Consider the following 26,829-nt stretch of genomic DNA (forward strand, 5'->3'; position numbering starts at 1 on the left):
CAGGTTCTGTAAACAATGCTTATAAATCTAAATGAATTTATTAACCACAATGCAACTGTCAACGTTTTGCTGGCAACCATACAAATATGGTGGAATCCCCAAAACATCTTTCCAACATATTAATAATCCTTGTGTCAACCCCAGTCTATTGGGCAGCCTCACTTGCTAACTGTCAGAAGCCTCCTACTTAATCTTCTGGTGTCACTTCTCAGGACTAATTCCTCATGCCCTGGGAGGAAGAGCTGCAGCCACCAAAGGCAGCCCAGATGTGCATGGATTCTCCTCAGAACAAAGGTGTTTTCCCACTGCCTCCCTGAGCGAGCCCATCGTGCTGGATGGCACCTGGCCCAGGGCATGGGCACCCTGCTCACCTGGGGTTTGGCTCCAGGTGATCTTTAAAGATCCCTTCCAACCCAACCCATTCTGATTCCTGATCTCATCCACTGAAAACAAGTAAGGCCAGTTCTTCCTGCTCTCCTGGCTGATTTGGGGATGTCCCCCCATGCCAGGGCTGAGCTGCTGCTGACACAAGGGATTGCAGAGGGTTCTGGCAGCCCAGACGGGCTTTAGGCTGGATACCAGGGAAAGGTTCTTCCCCCAGAGGGTGCTGGGCACTGCCCAGGCTCCCCAGAGCTCCAGGGGGGTTTGGACAGCACTGCCAGGGATGCCCAAGGTGGGATTGTTGGGGTGTCTGTGCACAGCCAGGGGTTGGATCCATGACCCCTGTGGGTCCCTTCCAGCTCTGGATATTCTGATTCTGTGGTTATAAACTCATGCACTCAGGCACTGACTGATACCATTGTTTTGTGGGGTTTCTTTGATTGCCTGGGTCGATGAAGATGGCTCAAATAAAGAGATTGCATCTTGTAAAGCATTTTCTAGATGCAGCTGCTGAAGCACCACCTCTAGTCACAGTCTTTTGGCCAGGGGCCAGCTGAGACCCTCAGGGCAACAGTGAAGATCCCTCAGTGCCCTCACTGCTGTCACTCTGCATGTCACACTGACAGGCCACCCTGATATATTACACCATTTCAGCACTGGAAAATTCCAATAAATTTTTTAAAGTCATATTACAGCTTTTTTTATTGATGTTCTCTTTTACACCTCCGTTGCTTTTGCTCATTCCCTCCTCTCTACCAAAGCACTCTGACACCTCTTCCCCATGTTCTGTCCCATGGACATTCCAGGATTTGCATGAGAACATCCCAAATGTATTAAATCCTCCATAGTCTCACCAGAGAGACTGCTTGGCTTGCTTCCTCTAGGCTCCAGCCCTACTCACTGCATTGGTAGTGGATCCAAAATCCTGGAATTTGGGGAAGCCTGTTCTCTGCTGGAATGCAGCACCAGGCACAAGGGGAGCATATTCAGGGTAGAGCCTCAGAAAAATACAAATACTCTCTCCCTTCTCTTATAAACACTGGAAAACAGATCCTGACTGGTTTATACTGAAGAGCAGCACCTGCTCCTTTTCTACAATAGGGATCTTCCCCCCCTTAAAAAAAAATTCAGGTAAGGGAAACTCTTTCCTTACTATTTCTGCAGAGGCTGATGATCCCCTGGCACTCTCCTCCTGCCTGCTTCCATTCTCCTTCCACAGCCTCTCCAAGGATGCTCAACCTGATCAACACTCTATTCCAAACAAAAGCTGGAATGTCTCCTCTTGAATCTTAAGGATGAGCAAGAGCTACAATCACCCCTGATGTGCCAGCTAGGAAATCATCAGCTGCTACTCAAACCCACAGGTTTGTCCCTGTCTCTTTCACAAAACATCAAGAGCATTACATTTGGACAGGATTTGAAGTAAATAATTAAATAAATAAAGAGGATGGAGTTGAACATTCCTTATTGGCAGTCATAAGCAATCTATGACCTCTTATAGCATTAACATATAAAAATTTAGGAAACACATTTATAAAACACAAAATTTCCCTCTGTTTTTAAAGTTGGTGATCTGGCTACTTTCCATCATTGCCTTACAAGGCACTGTTCTCCTTTGCTCACTTTGAGGCAGGGTCACACAAATAAATGGAATATTGTGTTTGAAATGGTGTGCCCCCTACCCAAATCAACACTAATAAACATTTAAATACACACTTGGCTCCAGGTCACAGCCATGGCAAGTTAAAAAACATGACAGAAAGTTAATTTCTCTGAGAAGTCCATTGATAATGTTTCATTTATGGACCCTTAAGTGCACCTGTGGAACAGCTGTAGCAGGCTCACCTTGCTCTAACAATGGCTGGGACTATCACTGTATGACAGTCCTGGGTATTTTAAGCATTTAGAGATAAAATAACAACATTTTATCAGATGTGAAACAGAAAACCCATGTTTTAGGGACTCTGAAAAATTAAGAGACTAATTACAAGAAACATACTAGAAATTCAATCTTGATAAGCCAAACTCCAGCTCCTTCCTGCAACCCTCAGACATGCCAGGAAGGGAAACCAGTGAACCCCAGAAAGCAGGAGGGAGCAGATGGGAGGGGATCCAGCAGGACAAAGGGATGCATGAGGAAAAAGAGGAATTATCTCCATCAGAGAGGCTGAGGCTCGTGCCCAGCTCTGCCTGCTGTGGCCAAGGGGCAGAAGGGGCCATGCCCTTGGACTGGAAACCACATCCTTGGCCAAGGGAAGGGTTTAACACCAGGAGCTCCCAGCTCCAGATGCCCAAGAGAGATTTTCACTGTTATTTTATTGTAAATTCTAAGGACTACAGCTTTTCTTGGGATGGTATCTGCAACTCATCAAGTGGAAAAACCCACAAATCTGGCTTTCACAGTCAAATTAAACATTATTCCAGGCAGGTACATGGAGCTGAAGCCATTCTTCTGATGTAAGGGCACATTTGATCTAATTGGAAAAAATATTTCAAGTGCACTGGGAATAGTCACTGTTAACTGAATGCAACAACGAAAAAGGAAAAAAGAGCATGCAGACCCCAGGGAATTACCAAATCAATTAACAACTAATTCAGGAACTAATTTCTGTATTGCCTCTTAGCACAAAACTGTATCTTTAATTTCTCCTGCAATAAGCATCACCATGATAGTCCTAACACACTCTGACGCTTTAAATGAGTTTACAAGTATCTCTTTTTGATTGGCTATATAACATTATTTCTTCACAGTTCAATGCAACCATAGCCAAGTGCTCTGAAATATTTAATTATACTGGTAGCAACCAGTTAACAATTTACAGAACCACGGTGAGTACAAAACATTTTATAACTGGTAATCAGCTAATTAAAAAAAAAAAAGGCAGCAAAAATGTGTATGTTCTGATTATAAACAATTGCAGAGGAATTACACAGAAGATTTCAGCACTAAGAGTATTTGGCTCAAAACCATACCCTGGTGTTTGTACAAGCTGATCTGGAGACTGATTACTGTGATTAGACAGACGTGTGACAGAGGAAATTACACCTCACGCTGGAGATAAATAAATCAAACCATGTCATCTGCCAGTTCCTTGGAAATCACAGCAGCTCTGACTTTGGCAGAGCTGCTCCTTGGAGACTCCCAAGCCTGGCTTGCAAACAACACTCCACAAACCTACCTGAGCACCACCAGGAAGGAAACACACAAACAGGAGCAGTTTTGGAGAAGGCTCCTTCCAGGAGCTGAAGGGAGAAAGTTGGAGAGAGACTTTTCACAAGGGCCTGGAGTGCCAGGACAAGGGGGAGGGGATTCACATTGGCAGAGGGCAGGGCTGGATGGGATATTGGGAATTAGGGATTGCTCCCTGTGAGGGTGGGCAGGCCCTGGCACAGGGTGCCCAGAGCAGCTGTGGCTGCCCCTGGATCCCTGGCAGTGCCCAAGGCCAGGCTGGACACTGGGGCTTGGAGCAGCCTGGGACAGTGGAAGGTGTCCCTGCCCAGGGGGTGGGACTGGATGGGCTTTAAGGCCCTCCCAGACCAAACCATTCTGGGATTCTGTGTTTTGGAGCAGAAGCACCAGCACAGGGGGCTGTGTCTGTGTGCAGTGGAACAGGGGGTTCAGTGCACAAACACACAGCTGTAAGGAATGGAAGCAGATCCTGGGCTCTCTGTCCCTCCACATGTTTGCTGCCATCCTCCTCCTGAAATGCTTTTGGCCCTTACCTGCATGAGCCACTTTTATTTCAAAGCACAACCTGCTGGTGAACTCAGAGAGAAGCCATCAGATAAGCCCTGGCAACAATGGCTGTAGCATCATCTGTCTGTCCTGCTCCTCTAGATGGTTTTTTTTCACCCTGTCAAGTCAGATGAATTAAGCAGGAAGAGCTGCTAAGATCACTGCTTGTTTGTTCTCTCTTCTGGTGGACTCCAAGTAAACATTTGCAGCCAGGAAAGAGCAAAGAGCATTTGCTGCTTGTGAGGACAGCCAGTCTTGGATGTGACACTTGCCTGGAGCACTGGGGTGCTCTTGTGGGAGTGAGGATGACTAAGGACATCACTCTGACTGAGCAGATGTGGCAGATGATCCCTTTCCAGAAGCCATTTCCCAGACACTGCTGTGCCTGCTGAAATGCTCCCACAGCTGGACAGACAGCTGTGGGTATTTTAAGGCTCCAGGTAGCATGATCTCTCTGCTTCAAGGGAAAGAGCAACATAACAAGAGTGTTGTGTGCTATTCCATGCTAGATTTGTGTAACTGGTGCTTACACATCCCAGCTAGGGCTAAAAATGAACAAAAATGAGGTTAGGGAGCAGCTTACTCAAAAATGAGGTTAGGAAATCAGTACTGAAGCAGAGGAAGTAGAAAATCACTACTAAAAAAGAGGCAACACTGACCTACACCTGCAAGGAGCTGAGCAGAAGTGACAGGTTTTTTATGCCAGGTTTGACATTTGATGAGAGCATCTTCAAAGTTACCTTTGCTGAGTTTAATGATTTTTAAAATAAAATTAAAATGTACATTGGGAAGTGGCAGTTTTGTTTATGCCCATCCTAAGGAAAAACTGTAACTTGTACATCAAGGAACCAAACTCTTCTTCATGAACAGCAAATCAGTGATGCCACCCCTGTGCCTTGACATAAAAAATATTTGCCATTTTTAGGTCAGAGTAAAGGGAAAAAAAAAAAAAGACAAAATACCTAATTTCATTAAGATTACTTTAATGTACTTAAATATGCCAAGCTGGCAGGCAAAGAAGGTCATTTGAAATATCACCTAAAAGTAAAGCCTGAATAAGATATTCCACTTTCTCCATTAATCCAGCCATTTGCAAACTGAGGGAAGGGAATGGATTCTGAAGTTCACCTTTGCAAGTCATGGATGGCAAATTTTTCCCTGTGTCATCAATACAGCACTAACCATTAGAACATTTATTTCTAATCCAGGCTTCCAGTTTGTCATCCCTAAATGATGCAGCAATTTGGGGGCATGAAAGGGGCAGCACCTCCCAGAGTAAGCCAAGGGTGGAGGCAACGTGGCAAACACTGATTTTGGCCAGTTTTTGGTAAAAGAACAGCCAAGGTTATATGGCTGGAGTATATAATGATGTGAGCATCTGTGATTAAGTGCAAAGGGCAAAGAGAAGAAGGGCTGGGAGCAGAAAGTCAAGGCCAGCTCTTACGTATTTATTTACACTCCAGTCTGGGGGGGGGGGATGGGGGCAGGACAGAGGAAAAAAAATAATAAAAATTAAAAAAAAAAAAAGAAAAAAAAAAAAAAAAAAAAAAAGAAAGAGCACACAGCTGCCATCCCAAAAACAGACCTCCCATCTGCCACCCACGATTTGCATGTCACCTTCTCCAGGCTCATTTGTACTTCATTAACTGCCATTGACTTAACAAGATTTATGCAAATGACACCATAGGAGCTCGCTAACTCCCACTGCAATCAAGTGATTATGTATGTACAATTCTCCACAGCAATGAAAAATTAATACATGACAAGCCCCCTCACCGCTGAGCTGAGCTTCTTGCTTTTATTTTTCTTGTTGTGTGCATTTTTTTTTAATTTGAATATGCCCTACTGATAAAGATTTCCCAAACCCACAAAAACCAAAGTAATTTTCCCAAAACGCTACAAAACCTCCCATCCCAGAAAGTCAATTCCTCAAAAGTGGGCAGCCCAATGTGTGCTTCAAAATATTCTTCAAAAAATTCACTCAGGCTACCAGGAACAAGATTTCTTTTCCAGACTAAATGGGTTTGGAAGGAGAATTCTCCAACCATAGCAATCCACTCACTTTAAGAGTCTTATTAGCAATGCTACAGAAAATAGCTTAAATATTCTTAGTTTAAGCACCTCTTTCTCAGAAGTACAGAACTTCCTGTGGATTTTAACTTGAAGCCAATATTGCTCTGATTTCTCTTTTTCTGATTTCTCTGATTGCTCCTTTTCTGACTCTGATTTGCACAATATTTTTAAATAGCACACAAGTGAAATTTTGTATAATTTTAAAAAATTTCTGACATTCCCAGTTCTCAGCAGCTGCTAAAAGTCCAGGATTTAAGACATGCTGATGTGGCTGTGCATGCACAAAACTGGTACCTCCCCAGGAAATCTGCCTTCCCAAAATTTCACTCACTATAAGAATATTTTGGCAGGAGCAAGCCGGCACCCTCTAGAAACAAGCCTGTTTTTCATTGCCTACATTTTGGATTTTTGTTGGGAGCAGTAAGGGTCATCAGGACAGTTTTATATGGCTTAGCCCAATAAAACCAAATTTAGCACTGCAGTGAAAAATCAGCTTTACCACGTAGAAAGGACACAGAGAATAAGAACATTAACTCTTTTTGACCAGGCTGCTCTGAGTTAAGGATAAAGCTCTGGAGGAATGAGGTGTTTCCTTGGAAGGAAACAGGCTATTCACAACTTTACCTCCTATTGGAATCCTGGAATGGTTTGGGTTGGAATGGCCTTTACAGCCCATCTCATTCCAACACCCTGCCATGGGCAGGGACACCTTCCCCTAGACCAGGTTGCTCCATCCAAATTCTCCCAAACTCTCAGGGATTTCCCTCAAACCCACAGGGATTCAGGCACCAAGAACAGGAATGCAGGAGCAGGTTGCAACTCCTGCCTTCTTTTGACCCAAACCCACTGGCAGCTGTGCAGGTCCATCCCTGGGGCCCAGAATGATCAGCAACTCTTCCATAGTGCTGGGACAGATTCCATTTTTTCCTCAAAACCAGAACATTTCCAGCCTCCAAGGAACTTGTTTTGGCTGGAGGTTTTATCATTTGTTTGTGGGGTGTGGTTTGGTTTGGTTGTTTGCTTGGGTTTTTTTGGTAAAGCTTTTGTTGTTGTTGTTATTGTTTAGTTTTGTTCTCCCACAGCATTCTCTTCTGGTAATGCTGCAGCCTGAAATCAGATTTCTGCTTCTATCCCAAGTATCCCAAGCAACAAGAGACAGGACAAGAAGAAACAGCCTCAAGTTGCACTAGGGAAGGTTCAGGTTGGCTGTTTGGAAAAATTTTTTCACAGAGCTGCCCAGGGCAGTGGATTTAAAATCCATGAGGATGTGGTGCTTGGGTACATGGGTTAAGGATGGCCTTGGCAGTGCTTGTTTCAACACTGGACTTGGTGATCTTATAGGGCTTTACCAACCTTTATGGCTCTGTGACTCCATTTGCCACAGAAAACATCATGATGGAAGGGGTTTCTCATCTTAAGAAGAACAGCACCACAAAGATTTTTAGGCCCAGAAGCTCCCTTCCACATCTGTCTTATTCCCAGTTAAGGCATGAAATAAAAGGCACCAACTTTCCCAGCAGGAATTTCCTCTGCCTCAGAGAGCTCCTGTCACTGCCACATTTTCTGAAAAATCCCTTTGCCAGGATTTCTTCTCCTGGGAAGCTGAGAAGCCTCAGAGAGGAATGAAAGCAGTAATTATCTGATTGCTGCTCCTGTGTTTGCTGCTTTGGAATGTGGTCTGGACATTGTTGACCAACAGGTGAATGTTTGATTGGTTCCATGTGAATTGTTTTGACCAATTGTTTTTGACCAATCACCTCAGTATCAGACTCTGAGGAGTCAGTCACCAGTTTTTATTATTCATTCTTGCTAAGCCTTCTGTGTGTATCCTTTCTCTTTCTTTAGTAGAGTTTTCGTATAGCATTCTGTGATATAATATCATAAAATAATAAATCAGCCTTCTGAGAACATGGAGTCAGATTCCTCATCTCTCACCTCCTCCTGGGGACCTCACAAACTCATCAAGCTCCAAGCACCTGGCACCTGTCGAGCCCCCAAGAACGTGGGACTGTATCAGCAACTGAACCTGGAGCCACCCCTACTGACCAGACCTCCAAAATCTCTCCTCCTGACACCTAAGAGTGATGTGAAATCCCACTGGGAGCAGCCACCCCTGCAGCACTGCAAAAACCTCCCAACTCCCACCCCAAAGAACAGGATGGACCTGCTGAGGATGCACATCAAGGGTTTGTGGGTAATGGCCTGTAGGTGACAAAATGAAATTACCATACTTGGGCTTAGTAACAAGGAGGACACATTCCCAAAAGATTGGTCATATTTGGTACACAAGCAGGCTGCAAGGAGAGCTTTTCCATACAGAAATTCCAGATATTGTAAGGGATATTTCTTTACAACACGCTGTGGCACAATCACACTCACAATGTTTACCTTACAATGCTCTTCCTATGAGTGTATTTTTAGTCAAATTGATTCCATACAACAGCATTTTAGGAAAGAACAGTACGTATGCCTGGAATAAACACTGGCACATCTATTCCTCAGTTTTACATTCTCAGCTGCACTTTTGTTTAATTAGCATTACCCAAAAGGATTGCAGCCGGTCTAACCCATCCTGTACCATACAAAAGCTGTAGGAAAATAAAATTGCAGCTTGCTTTAAATGCCTGGAATCTCCTCCCCTGAATGCAGAGCCAAATACTGAACTCCTCTGCTTTCAAACTGCTCTTCTGGATTGCAGCGTGCTTGATTAAAATTTGCCTACTAGAGATTCACACACCACAGCATTTTTGCTGCCTGATGGTCCCAAAAGGTCTTTCAGAACGACTTCAGGAAGAAGAATCACAGCTAATAGTTAAGGGAACAAAATCTACTCCTCCTCACACCCAGAAACAGAGGAAAACCACAAAACACCCCAAAATATGCAAACCCAGCTCCACACAGGACATCCAGGGCTACCTGGCAGATAAGGCACAGGCTGAGGGAAGATCAGGAGAGGCCAGTGAGCCTCTGGAGGGCAGGAAAGGCACGAAAACAACTGGAAAGAAAATAAGTGGAAAAGAAAGGAAGCTTATCTCTAGCAAGGCAACTCTAACATGTGAGTAAACACTTGGAAACACTGACAGAGAAACTGTGTGAGAAGCATTCCATGGGAATGTGGAGATCTCAACCACATGGATCCAGTGCCATTTCATTTGAGCAAGTAAATCATCTCATTCCCCAAACACTTCCCATCCAAGGCTGGCACTGCTTTTGCCTTTCAAAGGAGTGTTCCCAGCTACAATTTAGCATCGAGTTTCCAGGCTAATGAAAGTGCATCTAGGCTAGTAAAAACAGACCAAAACAAATCCTCGGCTTCAAGTCCTGTTGTGTAATGAGAAAGTTTAATTAAGGCCACACATTACAGCTGTAAACGTTCTCTTATATAATAAGGTCTAAATGAAACTGAACCTAATCAAAGTTACAATTCCTTCATTAGCAAATTACAAACAAGAGCGCGCAGCTGACACACCGGCCATGATTATCACAACTAATTGCCTCGTTGTTAGGGAGCAGCCTGAAACTGTGTTCAGATGTCCGTCTGTGGTAGCAAATTAGGGCCACATCAGGCTATTCCTGCCATCACAAGGGGCTCTTGTCGAGCGATCTGATTTACCCTGCGCCTGGCAGCACTCGGCCCAATCAAAGCCCCCTCTACAAAGGCAGCTTTGAAGCCAGCACAGCCTAGAAACCCGCTCCATATGCAGGCCGGCAGACTGCACTTCATTAGGCCTGTTGTCACATTTTCCCTCTTCTTATTCTAATGATCCTATTTTAATACACATAGGAACCTCTCCTAATTGATGTCAAGTGAGTGACTTCCACATTCATCACCGGCGCACATCAAACGCCGCTCGGGCGCTCGGCCCCGCCACCGCCGTGCCCGGACCCGAGGTGTGTGTCTTGTCTCCCAACTATGGAAAGCAGGGAAGAGGAAAAAAAAAATACAACTATTTCGGCATTACCTGTTTAATTGGGATTGCACGGCCGCTTCCAATGCTGTCTGTTCTGCTCTCCAGGACCTTCTTCTCTTTGTCTGGGTCACTCCCTTTCCGAGACTGCAGAGCGAAAAGAAAAGTTTGTGCTCTATTAAATGCACACAGAGGATGCTTTTATTTGACTTTTTTTCTTTCGGTGCAATTAAAAAATACTTTGGCAGGTAGATATAGGCTCAAAATCGAATCTACACAAGTACACAACCATCCTAAAAATGAATAAATTTCCCATCCATCACCCATAAATTTCAACCATCCACTAGCTTGAAGTGCATTTGCGTTTAAAGAGTTTCAGCTTCTCTGCCTGAAGACCCATAACATCAGAGGACACGTTTCTGAAGTTTCCAACAGCAGCTCCAAAGGGGAATGAATGTGCCATCTCCTCATTAAAAAAATTTAATATAGCCATGCATACATTTAATTCACACCTGTGTGGCTCTTAAAAATGTCAGCAACTATTTAAAAATATGATTTTATAATGCTGGATTTGACCATATGGACTACAACTTACTATTTTTTTTCTGCTTTGGGACAGTCAGAAAGTTGCAACTGTGAGAAAAGCCAATGACTGGAAAAAGTTATCTGAACACAGTGTGGAAAAATTAGCATGAGGAGAATTTTACCAGTGTCTAAAACCCGAGTTGCTTTATCCTGGCTTCCTCCAAGGCTGGAAGGAGTGAGGTCACAGCACTCCCTTCATGACTTGATCAAGTTCTATGGGAATGTGAAGAAGTTATTCAGATCGCAGCCCGTTATTGCGACAGAACGCACGGGCGCAGCGGTGATTTTGACGGATTTATTTTATTACAAAAAGAAGACCTGAGAGTCATCCTCCTTAATAACTGCGCTGACAAGTGACAACTTCACTCCATTACTTTCCAATGGGAACATTACTCACACAATATGGGAAATGGGAAAACAGTTCCGCGTGCTTTTCAAACCGCGGCCACGCCAGAGCCCGCTGCGGCGGGAAGAGACGCCGAAATCAGGAGAGAAGCAGGAGCGTGGATCGCTAATGCCCCTTTCCCCCGTGCCACAAAGGGGTGGGAGGAAGGATAAAACCCAGGAGCAGCTGCCCTGGGGAGTGAGGGGAGGGAGGAGTGCAAGTAAGAGCAGCACATTCGCACAGCGGGGATGCCGCGCTGCCGGGAACGGGCTGCGATGGCCAGTTACTATGGTTGGGGGCAATGGAATGGCGTGCCGGGGAATTAAACAAAGAACAAATGAAAGCAAGCAAAACAAGTGGGAGGGGTGAAATCCAGCGTGCAGGATAACTATTGTTCCTCGTCCTTCAAGACAGATTTCTGCCTCTGAAAGTGCCACTTCCCAAGAATACGAGGCAAAACAAAGCTTCAATGGGGCAAGGCGCCCGTAAGTGACATTGTAAAGAAACTCAGTGAAGGTGCCCAAATCCCTGGGAGGGGAGTTGTCAACTTGAATGTTTCTTTTTTATCTGACTTTTTTTAGAGAAAGAAGCCTGCCTCTGAAATGCAGGCTGAATATCTACGCGCTGTTTTTCATTTCTGGTTTTAAATCATCACCATTCCCTAAAAGTTACTGCAGCTGGAAATCACAGGCTGCACGTGAAAGGGAAATGCCTATGTGCAAAACACTGGTAAATGCCAAAAGTACAGAAATGTAGGGATTTCTGCTGGGCAAATTCCCTTCTAGCTGCAGATTCCCTTCTGGCTGCTCGCAGTCACAGAATCCCTAACGTTTTCCAGGGGAGAATCTTCGCGCGCTCTGCTATTTATAAAGATAAATTGTGCAGTGAAACAGAAATCTGATCTTTTATGCTTTTGTACCTATGACACACACAATATGTCTTATATTCTAGCAGAAAAAAAATCCACTCCAGACCATGCTGGAGCAACACTTCCCAGGACTTTTTCTGATGGCACATCTACACAATAAATGGTTCTATTTTAAACTTGGTTCCAGCAAACCAAAAAAGGTCTGGAAAAATGAAAGCACCTGCACAAATATCATTGGAGTGATTTCCCCGTTGCACTGCGAGTCACTCACAGACTTAATGCACATAAAACTTGGGCCAAGATGTCACATCTGAGTTTGGGCACAACCAGACCCAGATCAGCAGTGCTGAGCACCCCAAAAATAAAATACTCATCTTTAACAGTAGATACTGAGACATGGAGCTCATTTTAAGTCTGAAAAACTCCCTTGGAATTCTGTAAATATGTAAAACAGGTAACTCTGAATGTGGGAAAGGTGATGCACCTTTCTATGCCAGAAATTCCCTCACCTAGTGTGGGATCAGACATAGTCAGAATCAGCTCAGTGAACCTCATAAATGCATTTCAAATCCTCACCTGCCCTATACAAGATTATTTGGTGGTCCCTGTTATCACACTGTTCAAACAAAGGATATAAACTCTTCTAATATTTCATCTATCTTATCACTTAAGGGGAAAATCAGCTGCTGCAACAACAGCTTTACAACAATTAATTTACATTAATACTCAATGTAAAAAGATGAGATACTGCATTTAATGCACTGAACATGTTTAAAAATTCTCATCCCTATTCCAACTCAAAAACTGTAATTAAGAGGAATCAAATCTTTTCTACTTAGCCCAGTCCTCTTCCAACAACAGAATATCTAAAGATCACTAAACAGATTACTTGTGCTAGATAACAAGGGGTAATTTGCAATTATTAAACAGAAATATATCTGATTCTGTAAGAGATAAAGGCATAAGTGACTGGGAAGGGAAGCACAGCAAGAAACCCAGAGCTAAACAGTAAAATACTTTAATTACACACTGTGTTCATAACCAGCATTTTCTGGGTAGTTATCTATTTATTCAATTAAATAATTCCAGGTTGTAACTTGGCACAGAAGCTGGGTTACAGCAGAGTGGGTGTTAAGTACTTCACCACATAGATTACAGGGCCACTCATTAAACAATCTCACTACACCCACCTTAAAAGACACAACTAAATCTGCAAAGGCAAATTATTATTATTTTTCCCAGTTAGCAGACATTAAGACAACTATCAACACCCTCTCATGTCAGTAAATATGGCTCTCACTAATTATCACAAACCAGAGCTTTAGCCTGTTTACAGCTGACTTAACATTCTTCTCCAGCCTTTCCTGTGACTGTAGATGGGTCTGTTTTTCTCTCCTCCCTTTCTCAAATTTACAGCTGCTCCAAACTGAACCATTCCCAGTTTCCCAAATGCCAAGAGCACCTGCAGAGCCCTGGCAGCCCCTCACACATCCTTCAGCCCAGCCATGGATTAAGGGTGATGTTTTCAGGGATGCAGCAGCAATCCAGCCCTGTTTCCCAAACTCTGACTGCTGCTGGTTTCTGGGCTGACACTGACATCTAGTGGGGCTGGGAACTCTGCAATTCTCCCACCCAGCTCCAGCTTATTCCCACCAATGGGAAGAAATCTGCACAGCTGTTATCAAATATCAGTGTCAAAGCTGGGACTCTTCTTCCCAGGTCACTCATTTGCACCCAAACACAAATGCTTGATTTCCTCTCCTTCACAGGACTGGGAGATCTGGGTTTAAATCAAAATACCTCTGTTGGGAGGGACACAGATCCCTGGGGCTCTGTGCTGTCACTCAGAGCTCCAAAATGGTGACAAAATGCTCCACTTGATGAAGGTGGAGAGCTCAGATTTCCCTCAGTCTCAGGAAATGGTTTTTACGGGTTTGTATGTGGGAAGTGAGCATGATATCACCTTTGGAATAAAATATATAAATTCTCCATGTTGACAGGAAAGCTGTGGGCTCCTAAACACAACTAACATGTAGCTACAACCCCCAAGGGAGTTACACGAGAGCCCAGAGCCATTCTGAGCTTGCTGTGACATGTGTGACCTGTCAAAAAACTGCTTACAAACCACAATTACACCTGCAACAGATCCCAGAGCTTTCAGCAAGAGGCTTAAACCAAGGAAACCTTCACTCAGGGCTTCATTAGCATCTCCCAAACTACTTCTGCATAACAAAGACCTGTCAAATTGCACCAGGCAGCTTTCTATTTGATTATTTTTGTTTAATTTTGGGTTTTTTGGCCTCTCAGTGAAGCAAAAAACAGGAGGTTTGGAAAGAAAAATATTTGCTTTAATCTCCATCATCTTTTTAAGCCCTGGAGAAGAAAAAAGTGAACTGATTCAATATAGTAGTAAAAGTAGAATGGGGTAGTTATGGAACAGTTTGGTTTGGGAAGGACCTCAAAGCCCACCCAGTGCCACCCCTGCCATGGGCAGGGACACCTTCCACTATCCCAGGCTGCTCCAAGCCCTGTCCAGCCTGGCCTTGGGCACTGCCAGGGATCTAGGGGCAGCCACAGCTGGGGCTGAGGCTCAGGCTGTCCCCAGGGCAGCTGGGGCTGAGGCTCAGTGTCCCCAGGGTGGCAGGGGCTGAGGCTCAGTGTCCCCAGGGCAGCAGAGCCCCTGGCTGAGGCTCAGGCTGTCCCCAGGGCAGCTGGGACTGAGGCTCAGTGTCCCCAGGGTGGCAGGTGCTGAGGCTGTCCCCAGGGCAGCAGAGCCCCTGGCTGAGGCTGTCCCCAGGGTGGCAGAGCCCCTGGCTCAGTGTCCCCAGGGTGGCAGAGCCCCTGGCTGACTCACTCACCGTGAAGAGGTTGGAGCGGCGCTTGGACTGTTTACGGACAGGAGTTGGAGTGTTGGCAGTGGGAGGAACATCAATCCGCAGCTCCTTCTGGCTGGTGCTTGGAGTTGATGGGACAGAGGAGGAATAATCACTTAAACTCCCTCCTCCATTACTGGTCTGCAAGGATTAAAGGGAGTTTTAAACAGTGGCAGGCTGCTTTCAAGCAATGACAATCCACAGCTGTATCTTATTTACTCCTGATTTACTCCAGATTTATGCAGAAGTGCAGCCAGGGCTCAGGGGCTCAGCAGGGCTGCCCTACTGCCACTTTTCCACACATTTCTATTCCAAGCCTTTGGACATCTCCCCCACCATTATTTTTTGAATACTCAGATAGCTCTGTTTATACAGCAGGCACATTTTCATTCTACACAGTACAACCTTAACTGGGTAGCAACAGTTTCATTTGTTTTCTAGTGTATGAGTAAACAAAACATTGGGGAAAACCTTCCAAATCTGGATTTCTACTAAACTAAATTGTAAATACCCAGTGCCATGGAGTTAAACCTACTCTGAAGATACCAGATTATTGAGAGCTGATCAAGAAAATGAAAATAATTCAGGGTTGTAAAATGGCTACCAAGAGGTTGAGTAAATCCCAACATATTCCAAGCATCACAGGCTCTCCCACGAGGACAATCAAGTCCAGCTCCTGGCCCTGCACAGGATTTGCTGAAGCCACTGGTGCAAAGATACAAAACTTGTGAGTAAGATATTTCAATGTATTTGAAGCAGCCAAAACTGTGATGTTACATCCTAGTCCTGAAAGAAATAAAGTTTTGAGCCCATAAAACAAATAAATGAACAGAGGTAGCAAATTCCTGAAAGGAGGAAGGTGAGGAAACCAGACAGAATGGAAAGGATCTAAAGGTGATTAAGAAAAAAGTATTATTTTTTTTCTTTGAAAGACATAAAAAAGCACTAAAGTACTAAAAACACCACTGAAGGAGGAGATGCTCTGGGTGCTGATGGGGGACTGAGGCAGGGGAACAGGGAACATTCTGCCTGCTGGGGATGGAAAACTCAGCAGAGGAGCAGCAGTGGATGAAGGGGCTGGGCAATAACTCACAGGTAATTCTGGAGGGAAAAGAAATGTCTGGGATGCACAGAGAAGGGGGAAAGGCCATCTTTAAAGCAGTCAAGATTCCTGGAGGAAGTGAGGAAAGGTGGTAAGAGAGTATTTCCAGAATTCCTGAGGAGAAAGATGCCTATTGGGACTTCCCCCATGCTCCTTGGGGATGGCGATCTGAAGCTGTAACCAGTGAGGATGGAAAAGCAGGAGACAATCCCTCACAGCCCCCAGCTGAAATCTCTGCATGTTCCAAGTTCTCTTCTGGTTCCTGCAGCTTTCCCAAAGCAGGGAGCAGAGGTGAAGGCTCTGCAAGGGCAGGGCCAGAGACATTTCCTGCAACACTCTCAAGTGCCAGAGGCAGCGGCAGCAGAACTGGGAGATGTGTACAAAACAAAGGAGATGAAATGATGTAACAGGAATGATCACTTCTAGTGTCCTCATGGAGATTGGTAACACTGCACAGATGAGCAGGACAAGCTGGGAAGAAGTGGCCTCAATTACCCCACATTTGCTTTTCCTGTCTCTGTAGCAGCTTGTTCCCAAAGCACTGGATGTGTTGGAGATGAGAAGGGTGGCAAGGAAATCTAATTTTTTTAAAATTGAAATTAACAAAATTGAGATTTATGCCATAAGAGCCTACTTTGCAGGTGTAGAACATAAAGGATTCCCTAAAATTTTACCTTTTAAATCCTTCATCATTTTATAGCATCATTTTACACTTTTTGCAGCTGTCTCGTGGATTTCTAAGTGATTTATAAGTAACTCCTAAAGGAAAACACAAACCTGTTGGATATTCTATTCCCCTAAGACACAGAGAGAGTTTCTATAAAAGAACTCCTGCAGGCAATGTTTCTCTGCTCACACACCAAGCCCAGGGGATTTCCAACTTTGTAAATAAAACTCTGAGGTGATTTCAAAATAAGCCACTGGCTGGAACAATGAAAAACACAACCAGAGAGAATGGCTGCAAAAACCATAGAATGGTTTGGGTTGAAATGGACCCCAAGGATCATCTAATTCCAACTCCTTGCCATGGGCAGGGACACCTTCCACTGTCCCAGGCTGCTCCAAGCCCCAGTGTCCAGCCTGGCCTTGGGCACTTCCAGGGATCCAGGGGCAGCCACAGCTGCTCTGGGCACCCTGTGCCAGGGCCTGCCCACCCTCACAGGGAGGTATCTAAAATGCTTGTTCTAGATAAATATTAGGTTACTTAGAAACAACCCTGTAAATACAAAAGGATTGTGAAATATGTGGCATTAAATACATTATAATTCCTTGTTTAGTTTTAGTTTTGACATTCCAGAAAATTTCTAAAAAGCTTAACAATAATCAGGTCTCACATAGAATGAAATAATGGATGACCAAGCTGACTGCACTTTGCTTTTAGTAATTTAATTCAAATTTTTGGACAATCATGTTGTAGTAAAAACTGTCTGAAGGCATTGTGCAAACATGAATAATGCCTCACTACAGATTTACAATAGGTAGTAAGGAAAGAGCTTGTGTGACAGCCACACCTGAGCTGCAGCTTTGTAGTGGATGTTAAGCTCCAGACCTTCCCAGGAATAATGCAAATCTCCTTGGAGAATGACACTGCTGACCAGGAAACACAACTCTTGGTACTGCAGTCCACAGGGATGGACACTGAGGGGACACTGGAGAATGGCCAGGGCAGGGAATGGAGCCCCAGGAGGGGCTGAGGGAGCTGGGAAGGGCTCAGCCTGGAGCAAAGGAGGCTCAGGGGGCCCTTGTGGCTCAGCACAGCTCCTGCCAGGAGGGGACAGCCGGGGGGTCGGGCTGTGCTCCAGGGAACAGGGACAGGAGCAGACAGAACAGAGGTTCAGATTGGATATCAAGGAAAATTCCTTCACCAAAGGGTGACTAAAGTCCCTCTGTCCTAGAGGAATGCACAGAGACCAGGCAGACATGGAAACATGGTGCCATTTCCAATCTCCTCGCACAGCAGAATGTAACAGCTGAATTCCAGGAAAGGCAGCCAGTGTGAAAACATATCCAGACTGCAGATTTCTAGGAATTATTGTCACTGGTAAAACAATCTTTCCATCTCTACCTTCAAACCTGCAGCTCACTGCTGGGGATTCCTGGCTGGAATCTGCACATCCATTTGTCTGGAGAGGGGCCTGGAGCCTTCCACACAAACAGCAACAGCAGCTGTTGTGCCAGAGGCTTTTCCAGCTGTTTTTACAACAGTGCAATGCCCAGCCCAGCTGCAGGTAACTCCTGAGCAGGTTATTCAGCCCCCACACAGAGGCACTGAGGACCAAAGGTGAGGCTGAGCAGCCTCATGGTTTGGGAAGCAGATGATCTCCACTTCCAGGGGCTGGGCAGAGGAAACAGCCCTTTGGAACTGTTTTTATTGGCACTATTCTGCTAAGTTAATGTCTTAATGTCTTACACCTGATATGTTAGCTATAAAGGACAAGCAACTCCTCTAGCAGCAGGATGAATTTAGGGAAAAGGAATGGCTCTGTGGAGTTTTGTGAGGGAAAAGGGAACTCATTCTTCTTTGAAATTAGACTTAGCATGGTATAGAAGCATATCATGCCTAAGAAGATTGTCAAGGCGTAGGGGAATGTGGGAATGAAAAGTGGGATAGATATGCAGAGTAGAGAGATCCTGAAGTGACTGGTCTGTACTTGTAAAAAGTAAATTAAAGACCTATTCCAAGATGCCCTGTGGCCAATAAAAGGCCTTCAATCCACTGCACAACATTTCTTTCCCTCTAAACAGCTCAGTCTACCTCTTGAAGTGTTCCAAAAAGCCAGACAGTGGGCTGTGACTGGAATACATGAATGCAAGCAATGTTCCACCATCCCTCTTGTTGACAGAGTATACAACAGCTCTGTCCATCATGCTCATGAATGATAATCCTTGGATTTGAGAATAAAATTCTTTCCATGTGTTCTGTGCTGCCCTGAAAGCCAACAGAAGTACCTGAGGTACTTGAAAGGGTTTTCAAGGAAAACCTTCCCCTTGACTGACATACATGCTAAAAACTAAGTCAGAAGGAGAATTAAGCAGCATCTACTACAAAGAAAAGTAGATTTTGTCTTTGGAATAGGAAGCATCTTACTGTGTGGGACAGGCCTCAGGAAATACATAACTATAGCTACTCCTGAGAGCATTTTCTGAAGGGATCTTACTGAGGCAGGCACCACCTCAGACTCCTGGACATAGAGATGGAGAAGCACCCACACACACAGACGAGTCTGCCACAGAATCCCAGAGTGGTTTGGGTTGGAAGGGACCTCAAGGCTGATGCCATTCCAACACTCTGCCATGGGCAGGGACACCTTCCACCAGACCAGACTGCTGCAAGCCCTGTCCAACGTGGCAGACTGAAACCACAGAAGCCCTGGATGGTGCTGAGCCTTAGAATTCCCCCCAAGGTATGCTAAGGACTACTCTGGTTAAGGTGACACTCAATACCTTTCTTTTTCTCTCTCTCTAAAGCCTAAGCTTTTGACTGCAGAGTCATCTGGAGAGTTTGCAGGAGTTCAATCCCCGGGATGATCCAACCAGAGATGGAACAATATCTGACTTGAGCTGAAGTGCTGTGTGCAAGCACTGCCTCTGAAGGCCTCTGCTCCTGTGGAGAATGCAAGTGGCAGGGCACTGCACCGCTAACGGGGTTGATTCATGGAGGAAATCTTCAGAGGAACATCATTATGCCAAGAGAGACGTTCCAAAGGGCAAGACACCAGCCAGTCTTCCAGCCAAGATCAGAGATGGCAAATCTTGCCCCAGATCATCTTAAACTTGGAATTGCAGTTGCAAAGTTCTTTTAAGTCTGGGATAAGGATTCAGCTTCCTTCCCTTAAACAAGGTCATACTGCCTTTAAGTGTAGCACAAAGGAGATAAGACATGAAACAGATTGCTGGCCTCTACTTTTAGGCATGACATCAGTCTCAGAAGAGAGACATCTTTGACTGGTGATGCAATTGCCCCTTTAGGTAATTATGACACCTGCCAAAGGCAGTAAAGAACATTATTTCACTTTTATTGAAACGGAATCTAGGGAGCCTTATCACAAAAGCTACCTTGCCTTGATTTTCCCAAACAGCTCTTATCACTGGCAAGAAGTTTGCTGCATAGGTGATGGTACTGGTCTAGAATTTGGTGTTTGCTGTTGACCTTCAAACCAGATTTGGGTAGGAAGCCAGTGAGCCCCCAGATATTTTATTTCCTTCATCAAAAAAAGCTTCATTAACAAAAAATGCCCCCAGAGAGGGCGAGTTCCAAGGGCCTGTGGCCATGAACTGGTCAGAGAAAACCTGGAAGGGGAGAGCCTCTCCCATGGGAGAACTTGTCCTTCACCAGAAGGTGCCAGGGCTCTTCTGAGGAGCAACACACCTCAGTCAGCACCTGCTTTAGAAAGGGGGGTCTGAACTCCAGCATTCTCTTTGGGCTCATCAGCAAAAGCCACAGTGACTGTGGTCAGATCAGGACTCAGTAAGTCACAGCAGAGAACTCTGAAGACTAAACTGGCACCTGCATCTTTAGGGTGATAACCCAGTGGGACAAGTTACTCCCTTCTGCCAAAAAGCAGGCACTCTGTGGGATAAAGGTCCACAGCAAAACAAATCCTCACGTGGCTGGCTCAGGACTGCAAAATAACCTGTGCATTATTGAGTTTAGACTGAAAGCCACACCAGAATGGCTGTGGGTACCTGACATCATTCAGTTTATATCCATCCCAGCTGGGGACAAGCCCAGAGATGATCAGTTGACACTAGAAAACAAAGACACTGAGGAAGGGCATTGTCAGGAAAACACAGGGGAGCCTGCAATGCACATGGGTAAAAGTTGGTATTAACCATAATGTTGGTATTAACCATATATTTCTCAAAATACCATCAAGTGTAAAATTCCACCACTCTAACCACTGGGATACACCAGCTCAGCACGAGAGTAACCACCAAAAACACAGCAAGGGGATGTTGAACCACAGCACAGCAAATCCTGCAACTGTAATGACTGGCCTACCCAGACCTGCAGGCTGCTGGGTATCAACGAGAATGATCAAAGCAGGCTTATCAATTCCAAGCAGGCTTTAAAGCCAAATTATTCTGCTTTGCTACTTTGTTTCTTAAAGAAAAAATCCAAATATCACTTCAAACTATAACCACTGACAGCATTAATAAAATGGCAACTACCTCTCGAGCAGCAAGGAGAGCACTTGAAATGGCAGGAAACACATCAGAGATGAAAAGCAGCTTATCAGCTCCTTTCCCAAGCATTGATTTTGTCTGTACCTGGCTGATATGTACGGCAGAAACCTGGGCAGAACACACGGAGGAGTGGCTCGGAGAGTTGGGCAGAGATTTGCAGGGTCCGATTGAGAGCTGCTGCTTCTTCTTGGTGGAAACGATCTTCTGGGCAACTGAGGGGAGACAGAACAGCCAGGCAGGTCAGGCAGGGCACACAGAGGGAGAAAACACACAGTGAACAACACACACAAACTGGGGGGGACACCACCAAAGCCTGCTCCAAAAGCTGAGTGGGTTGCAGGGAAGGGGAAGGGTGCTGGTTTTCCACAGCGCTCCAAGGGAGACTCCAGCTGGGTTCTCCACATGGAAAATGTGACTCCAGAAGTCTCATTCCACCAGGTGAGCACCAGAGGACTCAGGGAAAAAATGACAAAAAGCAATACCAGGAATGCTGTACTGAGTCCTCTCTGTGTTTGTGACCCCACACTAACAAAGCTCATCAGTCTTAGATGAGAGAGACTCATCTGAGGCTTATGTTTTTCATAAAAGCTCATGGTAGCAAATATTTTCCATTCTTCTTTGGGATATTCTCCTGGCAGACAGGAGATACATGGTCTCTGCTGCCAAGGAATAAGATGGATTTCCCTTTTTTTATCAGCCATTGCACCAGGGGAATCCACTGTGGAGCCCAAACCAAAGAGAACTGGAATATTAGAACCGATAAAGGGTTCATGACAGCCAATAAATACCTGGATTGGTGGTACCACACATCCCAGTGAAATTCTTTATGGAAAGAAGCTGTATCATTATTTCTAATTTTAGCTTTTATTCCTTCACAGCAGCAGCACAGCTGGAAAAATGCCTTTTTTTTTTTTTTTTTTTTTTTTTTTTGCAATTTATTAAGACATTCTCTTCAGCATGGAAGGAGAAGCAGCATTTATCAAACAGATACAGGGATCAGAGCCATTAACATCTCTATACACAGCTTGGCAGACCCATAATAAAAAAGATCAAACAGAACTGATGTGGAATGCAGCAACTTCCAAACCTCTCCTACAATCTTTCAATTTAAACAACTCAAACCATTTCAGAAATTCATCCCATCACACACTGGAACTTGAGCTCATGCTGCTAATTCAGCTAAAGCCTTTGGAAAGAGCTCTTTTTATGTCATAAATACATAAAAATAAAATGTATTGCTACCTTTTGAGTCACAAATTAAAAAACAATCAAAATTTCAGTCTTTGGAAATAGGTACTTGTGTAGTGGCTAATCAAAAATGCCACTAACTAAATTCAGCTTCCTTGCATGCAGTTTTCTTCATGAAGGGAAGCACTTCACGAAACTTGTGCCAAGGAATCTGAAGTCACTTGCAGCACCTCCACCAAAGCCAGTGACATTTACTAGCATCTCCTTAAAAAGTTCCCCAGAAACTCCTTGGAATTAAGCCAACAGAACCCAGTCTGTCTTGTTCAGCAAACACAAAAAGACAATTATGTAAATTCCAAGATTATTTTCCCTCACTACATTACAACACAGGCAGGGACAGTGTAAGCATAGTTTCTTCTCAAATGAATGCAATTTTAATAACAAACTGGTCTGTGGCTTATGTTTTTCATGTAAATGAATGATGGCATAACCAAGATTTAGTGAGAATACATTGGATAAAGAATGGCTCATATATATGAAGAAGCAGCTTCATTAGTTACATCCCACCTCCAATAGGCCTCTTATCATCCTGAAAGGATGATATCAATTAATTTATCTTCCCCTAGCATATTGATCATAACCTTCATCAGCTAATAATGTTTAAATTAAAGGGGAATATCGTAGCACTCTGTCATTTCAGACCCATTGGGTTATTGATCTGGGGCCTGGGAAGCTACATATTAAAATATTTTAAAACACATTAGCAAGTGAAGAGAGCAAACCAAAGGTCAGACTTTAACATATGCACATGGATTTGTCTTCATCCTATGTGGTACAGACCTAAATTAAGACCCAAACTGAACAAAAACCACACATGAATGAAAACCACCTCATCTGCAAAAGCTCCTGCTCTCACATGGCAGAGATAATTAGCCAAGGAATATATTTACCTCTTCCCTGCAATGTGGCTACAGGGGTTTTGGCAGCATTGGCACACACAGCACAGTCTGGGCAAGGAAGGGGAAGGAGCAGGGGAAGAAGCCCAGGACAGTCTGAACTCAGCGACTCAAACACACGACCTGAACATGAGCAAAGCACCAGGCTGCTCCCAGCCCCAATGTCCAACCTGGCCTTGGGCACTGCCAGGGATCCAGGGGCAGCCACAGCTGCTCTGGGCAGTGCCAGGGCCTGCCCACCCTGACAGGGAACAATTCCTAATTCCCAATCTCCCATCCATCCCTGCCCTCTGGCACTGGGAGCCATTCCCTGTGTCCTGTCCCTCCATCCCTTGTCCCCAGTCCCTCTCCAGCTCTCCTGGAGCCCCTTTAGGCACTGGAAGGGCTCTGAGGTGTCCCTGGAGTCTTCTCCTCTCCAGGTGAGCACCCCCAGCTCTCCCAGCCTGGCTCCAGCCCTTGGAGCATCCCCATGGCCTCCTCTGGACTCACTCCAGCAACTCCACATCATTATGCTGGGGGCCCCAAACTGGACACAGGTGGGGTCAAAATAGACCATTCTTCACCCCAAATTTCTTAGCTCCTCGCTCCATCAGAACAATGATGTTCTATAAAGTGAATAAAAAATTCAAGAAAGCAGAAATATTGTTGTCCGAAGCTGCTTCTGAACACAATATTTGAATTTAATACTCTCTAAAAAATATTTTTAAAACAGATGAATACCAACTTTATCTAGGCCAGATATCAAAATAATCCAGAGAGTGAGAAGCATTTAAACTCATTTTAGGAATCAGTTGAATTGTCTGTACTTTTATATACTAAATTTATCAGCTGGGGACAGGTTTTATTGTAATATATCAGTAGTATGAAAAGCTATACAAAATTTATGTGCAAAGTCAAGAACTCTTCTGCAAATAAACAGGGATATGCCATGGATACTTAAGAGTTGTAAACAAAGAGAAACTGATATTTAGCAAAATTTGGCCTTGGAGGGGGACTGATGCTTATTTTTTATACATTTAAATTTAATTCCATGAGCCAGAATGACTGGGAGTTGTATTCTGCTTGAAGGCATTGATAATTAAAAGCATGTGAAATTCCCACTCTGAGTTGGGAGGGAAAGCTCCTGGCTTGAATGCCTCTCCTTCCATGCCTGACCTAGCTCACCACAACAAAATTAACCTTCCCACCCCCTGCCACTTCCATCTCAAACGCTGCTTTTTGTTAGGCAAAAACCCACTCATTCCTCAGCATCTCCTGCTCCCTGCCTGCCCACGGGGTTTTAAGGGAGCCCTGAGCAGGAGAGCTTGGAGCTGCACATGGAACTCTGAGGATCTCCACATAAACCACGTTTTCCAGAGGAAAACGGTGAGCACAGCTCATTTCCCCAGGCAAAGCTGAGGAGCAGAGGACTGAATTCCCTTGGGGCTGAGGAGCACAGGATTGAATTCCCTGGGGGATGAGGAGCAGAGGACTGAATTCCCTTGGGGCTGAGGAGCACAGGACTGAATTCCCTGGGGGATGAGGAGCAGAGGACTGAATTCCCTGGGGCATGAGGAGCAGAGGACTGAATTCCCTGGGGGATGAGGAGCAGAGGACTGAATTCCCTGGGGCATGATGAGCACAGGACTGAATTCCCTGGGGCATGACGAGCACAGGACTGAATTCCCTGGGGCATGACGAGCACAGGACTGAATTCCCTCGGGCATGAGGAGCACAGGACTGAATTCCCGGGGGGATGAGGAGCACAGGACTGAATTCCCTGGGGCATGACGAGCACAGGACTGAATTCCCTGGGGCATGACGAGCACAGGACTGAATTCCCTGGGGCATGACAAGCACAGGACTGAATTCCCTGGGGCATGACAAGCACAGGACTGAATTCCCTCGGGCATGAGGAGCAGAGGACTGAATTCCCTTGGGGCTGAGGAGCAGAGGACTGAATTCCCTCAGGGATGAGGAGCAGAGGACTGAATTCCCTGGGGGAGGACCAGGGTGGTGCCTCCATAAGGAACTGGCTCCTCCTGGTGCTCTGTTTGGGAGCTCATCCCCTTTAGGAACGAGTGCTGGTGCCAGAGGAGCTGCCCTGGTTCAAAGGGCTGCTCACACATCAGCTCCTACTCGACCTTGATGCCTTGTGCAGGCTGCCCTAGAACAGAGGCCAGACAGAGTAAAGTAGGGATTTATTAAAAGGATCTCCTCCATGGATCCACCTTGGGCAGCACAAGAGCCCAGCCAGGGCTGCACCCAAGATGAACCAAAATGGTCACAAAATGGACAACTGGTCACAGGGTCTCTCACTTTGATCAGTTCTGATCCATTTGCATATTGGAGTTCATTGTCCCATTCCAGCTTTAGCCCATCCAGTCCCATCCTGCTTGTTTTTTCTCTCTCCAGCCCACGTTGTTTGTGCTCTTGGGCTGAGATTTGGATCATTTGTCCTTGGTCCCCAGCTAGAGAAGGAATTGTTTTGTCTCCCTGCTCTGTGAAGAGAGCTCAGCATCCCCTAATGGAAGCTCACACTAAAGCAGTACAGAGTCTGAAAAACAGAAAAGCTAAAACCTGAGGCATCGACCTCATCAGCACAGCTCCATCCAAGGACAAGGATGAGAAAGGCAGAGACTTCAGAGGAAAATACTCCCTAGGAGGAGCTCAAGGCACAAGGTGAGAGTCTGCTCCAGCCCCACATCTCAGAAAACTGAGAACACTCTGCAGCACCCCAGAGAGTTGAGGGAAACCTCATTCAGGCTGAGACCTGATGTCTCCCTGCTCCTAACATGGATCCTGGAAAACACCCAAAGGTACCAGCAGTCTGATCACTTTTCATTCCCAAGAAGCAGGGAATACAGCTCTTCCTGTGCTCTTTTTTATACATTTAAATTGCTCAGCCAAGGAAAGCTTGGAATATTAAAAGGGCAGACTCCAGACATAGAGACCTATAACATGTGGTGCCATTTCTCTTCTTAGTGATCACAGTGCAGGGGTGCTGCATATTTTAGGAGATGCAAACACTCTTCTCCAATTACCACTAATTTAAATCAAAACTGGTTTCTCATCAAAACCTGTGTAAGACCATCCATCTCCTCTGCATGTCCAAGAAGGAGTAAACAGCAGGTTCAGTTAAAACCTGCCACTTGTACAAAAGATGGGAATGCAGGAAATTTTCCTTCACCAATGAACAGACAGAAAATGGCCTTCAGTTGAAGCTGGAATGCTGACAGCTGAGTGAAAAATATCAGCAGAGATAAACACTTGTTTAAATAAATACCTGTTTTAACTACTTGGGGGAAAATAACATTGTAAAATTGGGGTTTTTGGGTGAGCAAGTATTTGCTTTTACCTTAAAAAACACAAGTGAAAGATGTTAAGATATAGAGCAGCTTACATTTTTACAGCAGCTGCCTTTTAGCTTAATATTCCATGTTTACAGGATAAGTAAGGGTTCAATAAAAGCAAATTTATTCCACAATTACATATTGCAGGAGAGGCAGTAATAACTACCAGAGCAAGCCTTAACCACAAATGCTTCCAAATGGGAAACATTAATGTAAGTAGCCACTATTAAGGCCATTGTGCCTGTTATTTTAAAT

The 26,829-nt window shown here is 44.9% G+C and overlaps 1 protein-coding gene across 13 annotated transcripts in view; it reads right to left on the reverse strand.

The window, feature by feature from the left end:
* Positions 1 to 26,829, reverse strand: part of AGAP1 (ArfGAP with GTPase domain, ankyrin repeat and PH domain 1) — a 325,885-nt gene that overhangs the window by 159,963 nt on the left and 139,093 nt on the right. For 12 of the 13 annotated variants that reach the window (XM_077180980.1, XM_077180979.1, XM_077180978.1 and 9 more), the window contains 3 exons: positions 21,183 to 21,310; positions 14,795 to 14,950; positions 10,153 to 10,245 (listed from right to left, as the gene is read on the reverse strand). In XM_077180980.1, coding sequence (XP_077037095.1) covers positions 10,153 to 10,245; positions 14,795 to 14,950; positions 21,183 to 21,310 — 377 coding nt within the window. The remainder of the gene's footprint in view (positions 1 to 10,152; positions 10,246 to 14,794; positions 14,951 to 21,182; positions 21,311 to 26,829) is intronic. The other variant, XM_077180973.1, reaches the window with a different exon arrangement.

Source organism: Agelaius phoeniceus, chromosome 7, assembly GCF_051311805.1.
Source record: "Agelaius phoeniceus isolate bAgePho1 chromosome 7, bAgePho1.hap1, whole genome shotgun sequence".
Lineage (NCBI taxonomy): Eukaryota > Metazoa > Chordata > Aves > Passeriformes > Icteridae > Agelaius > Agelaius phoeniceus.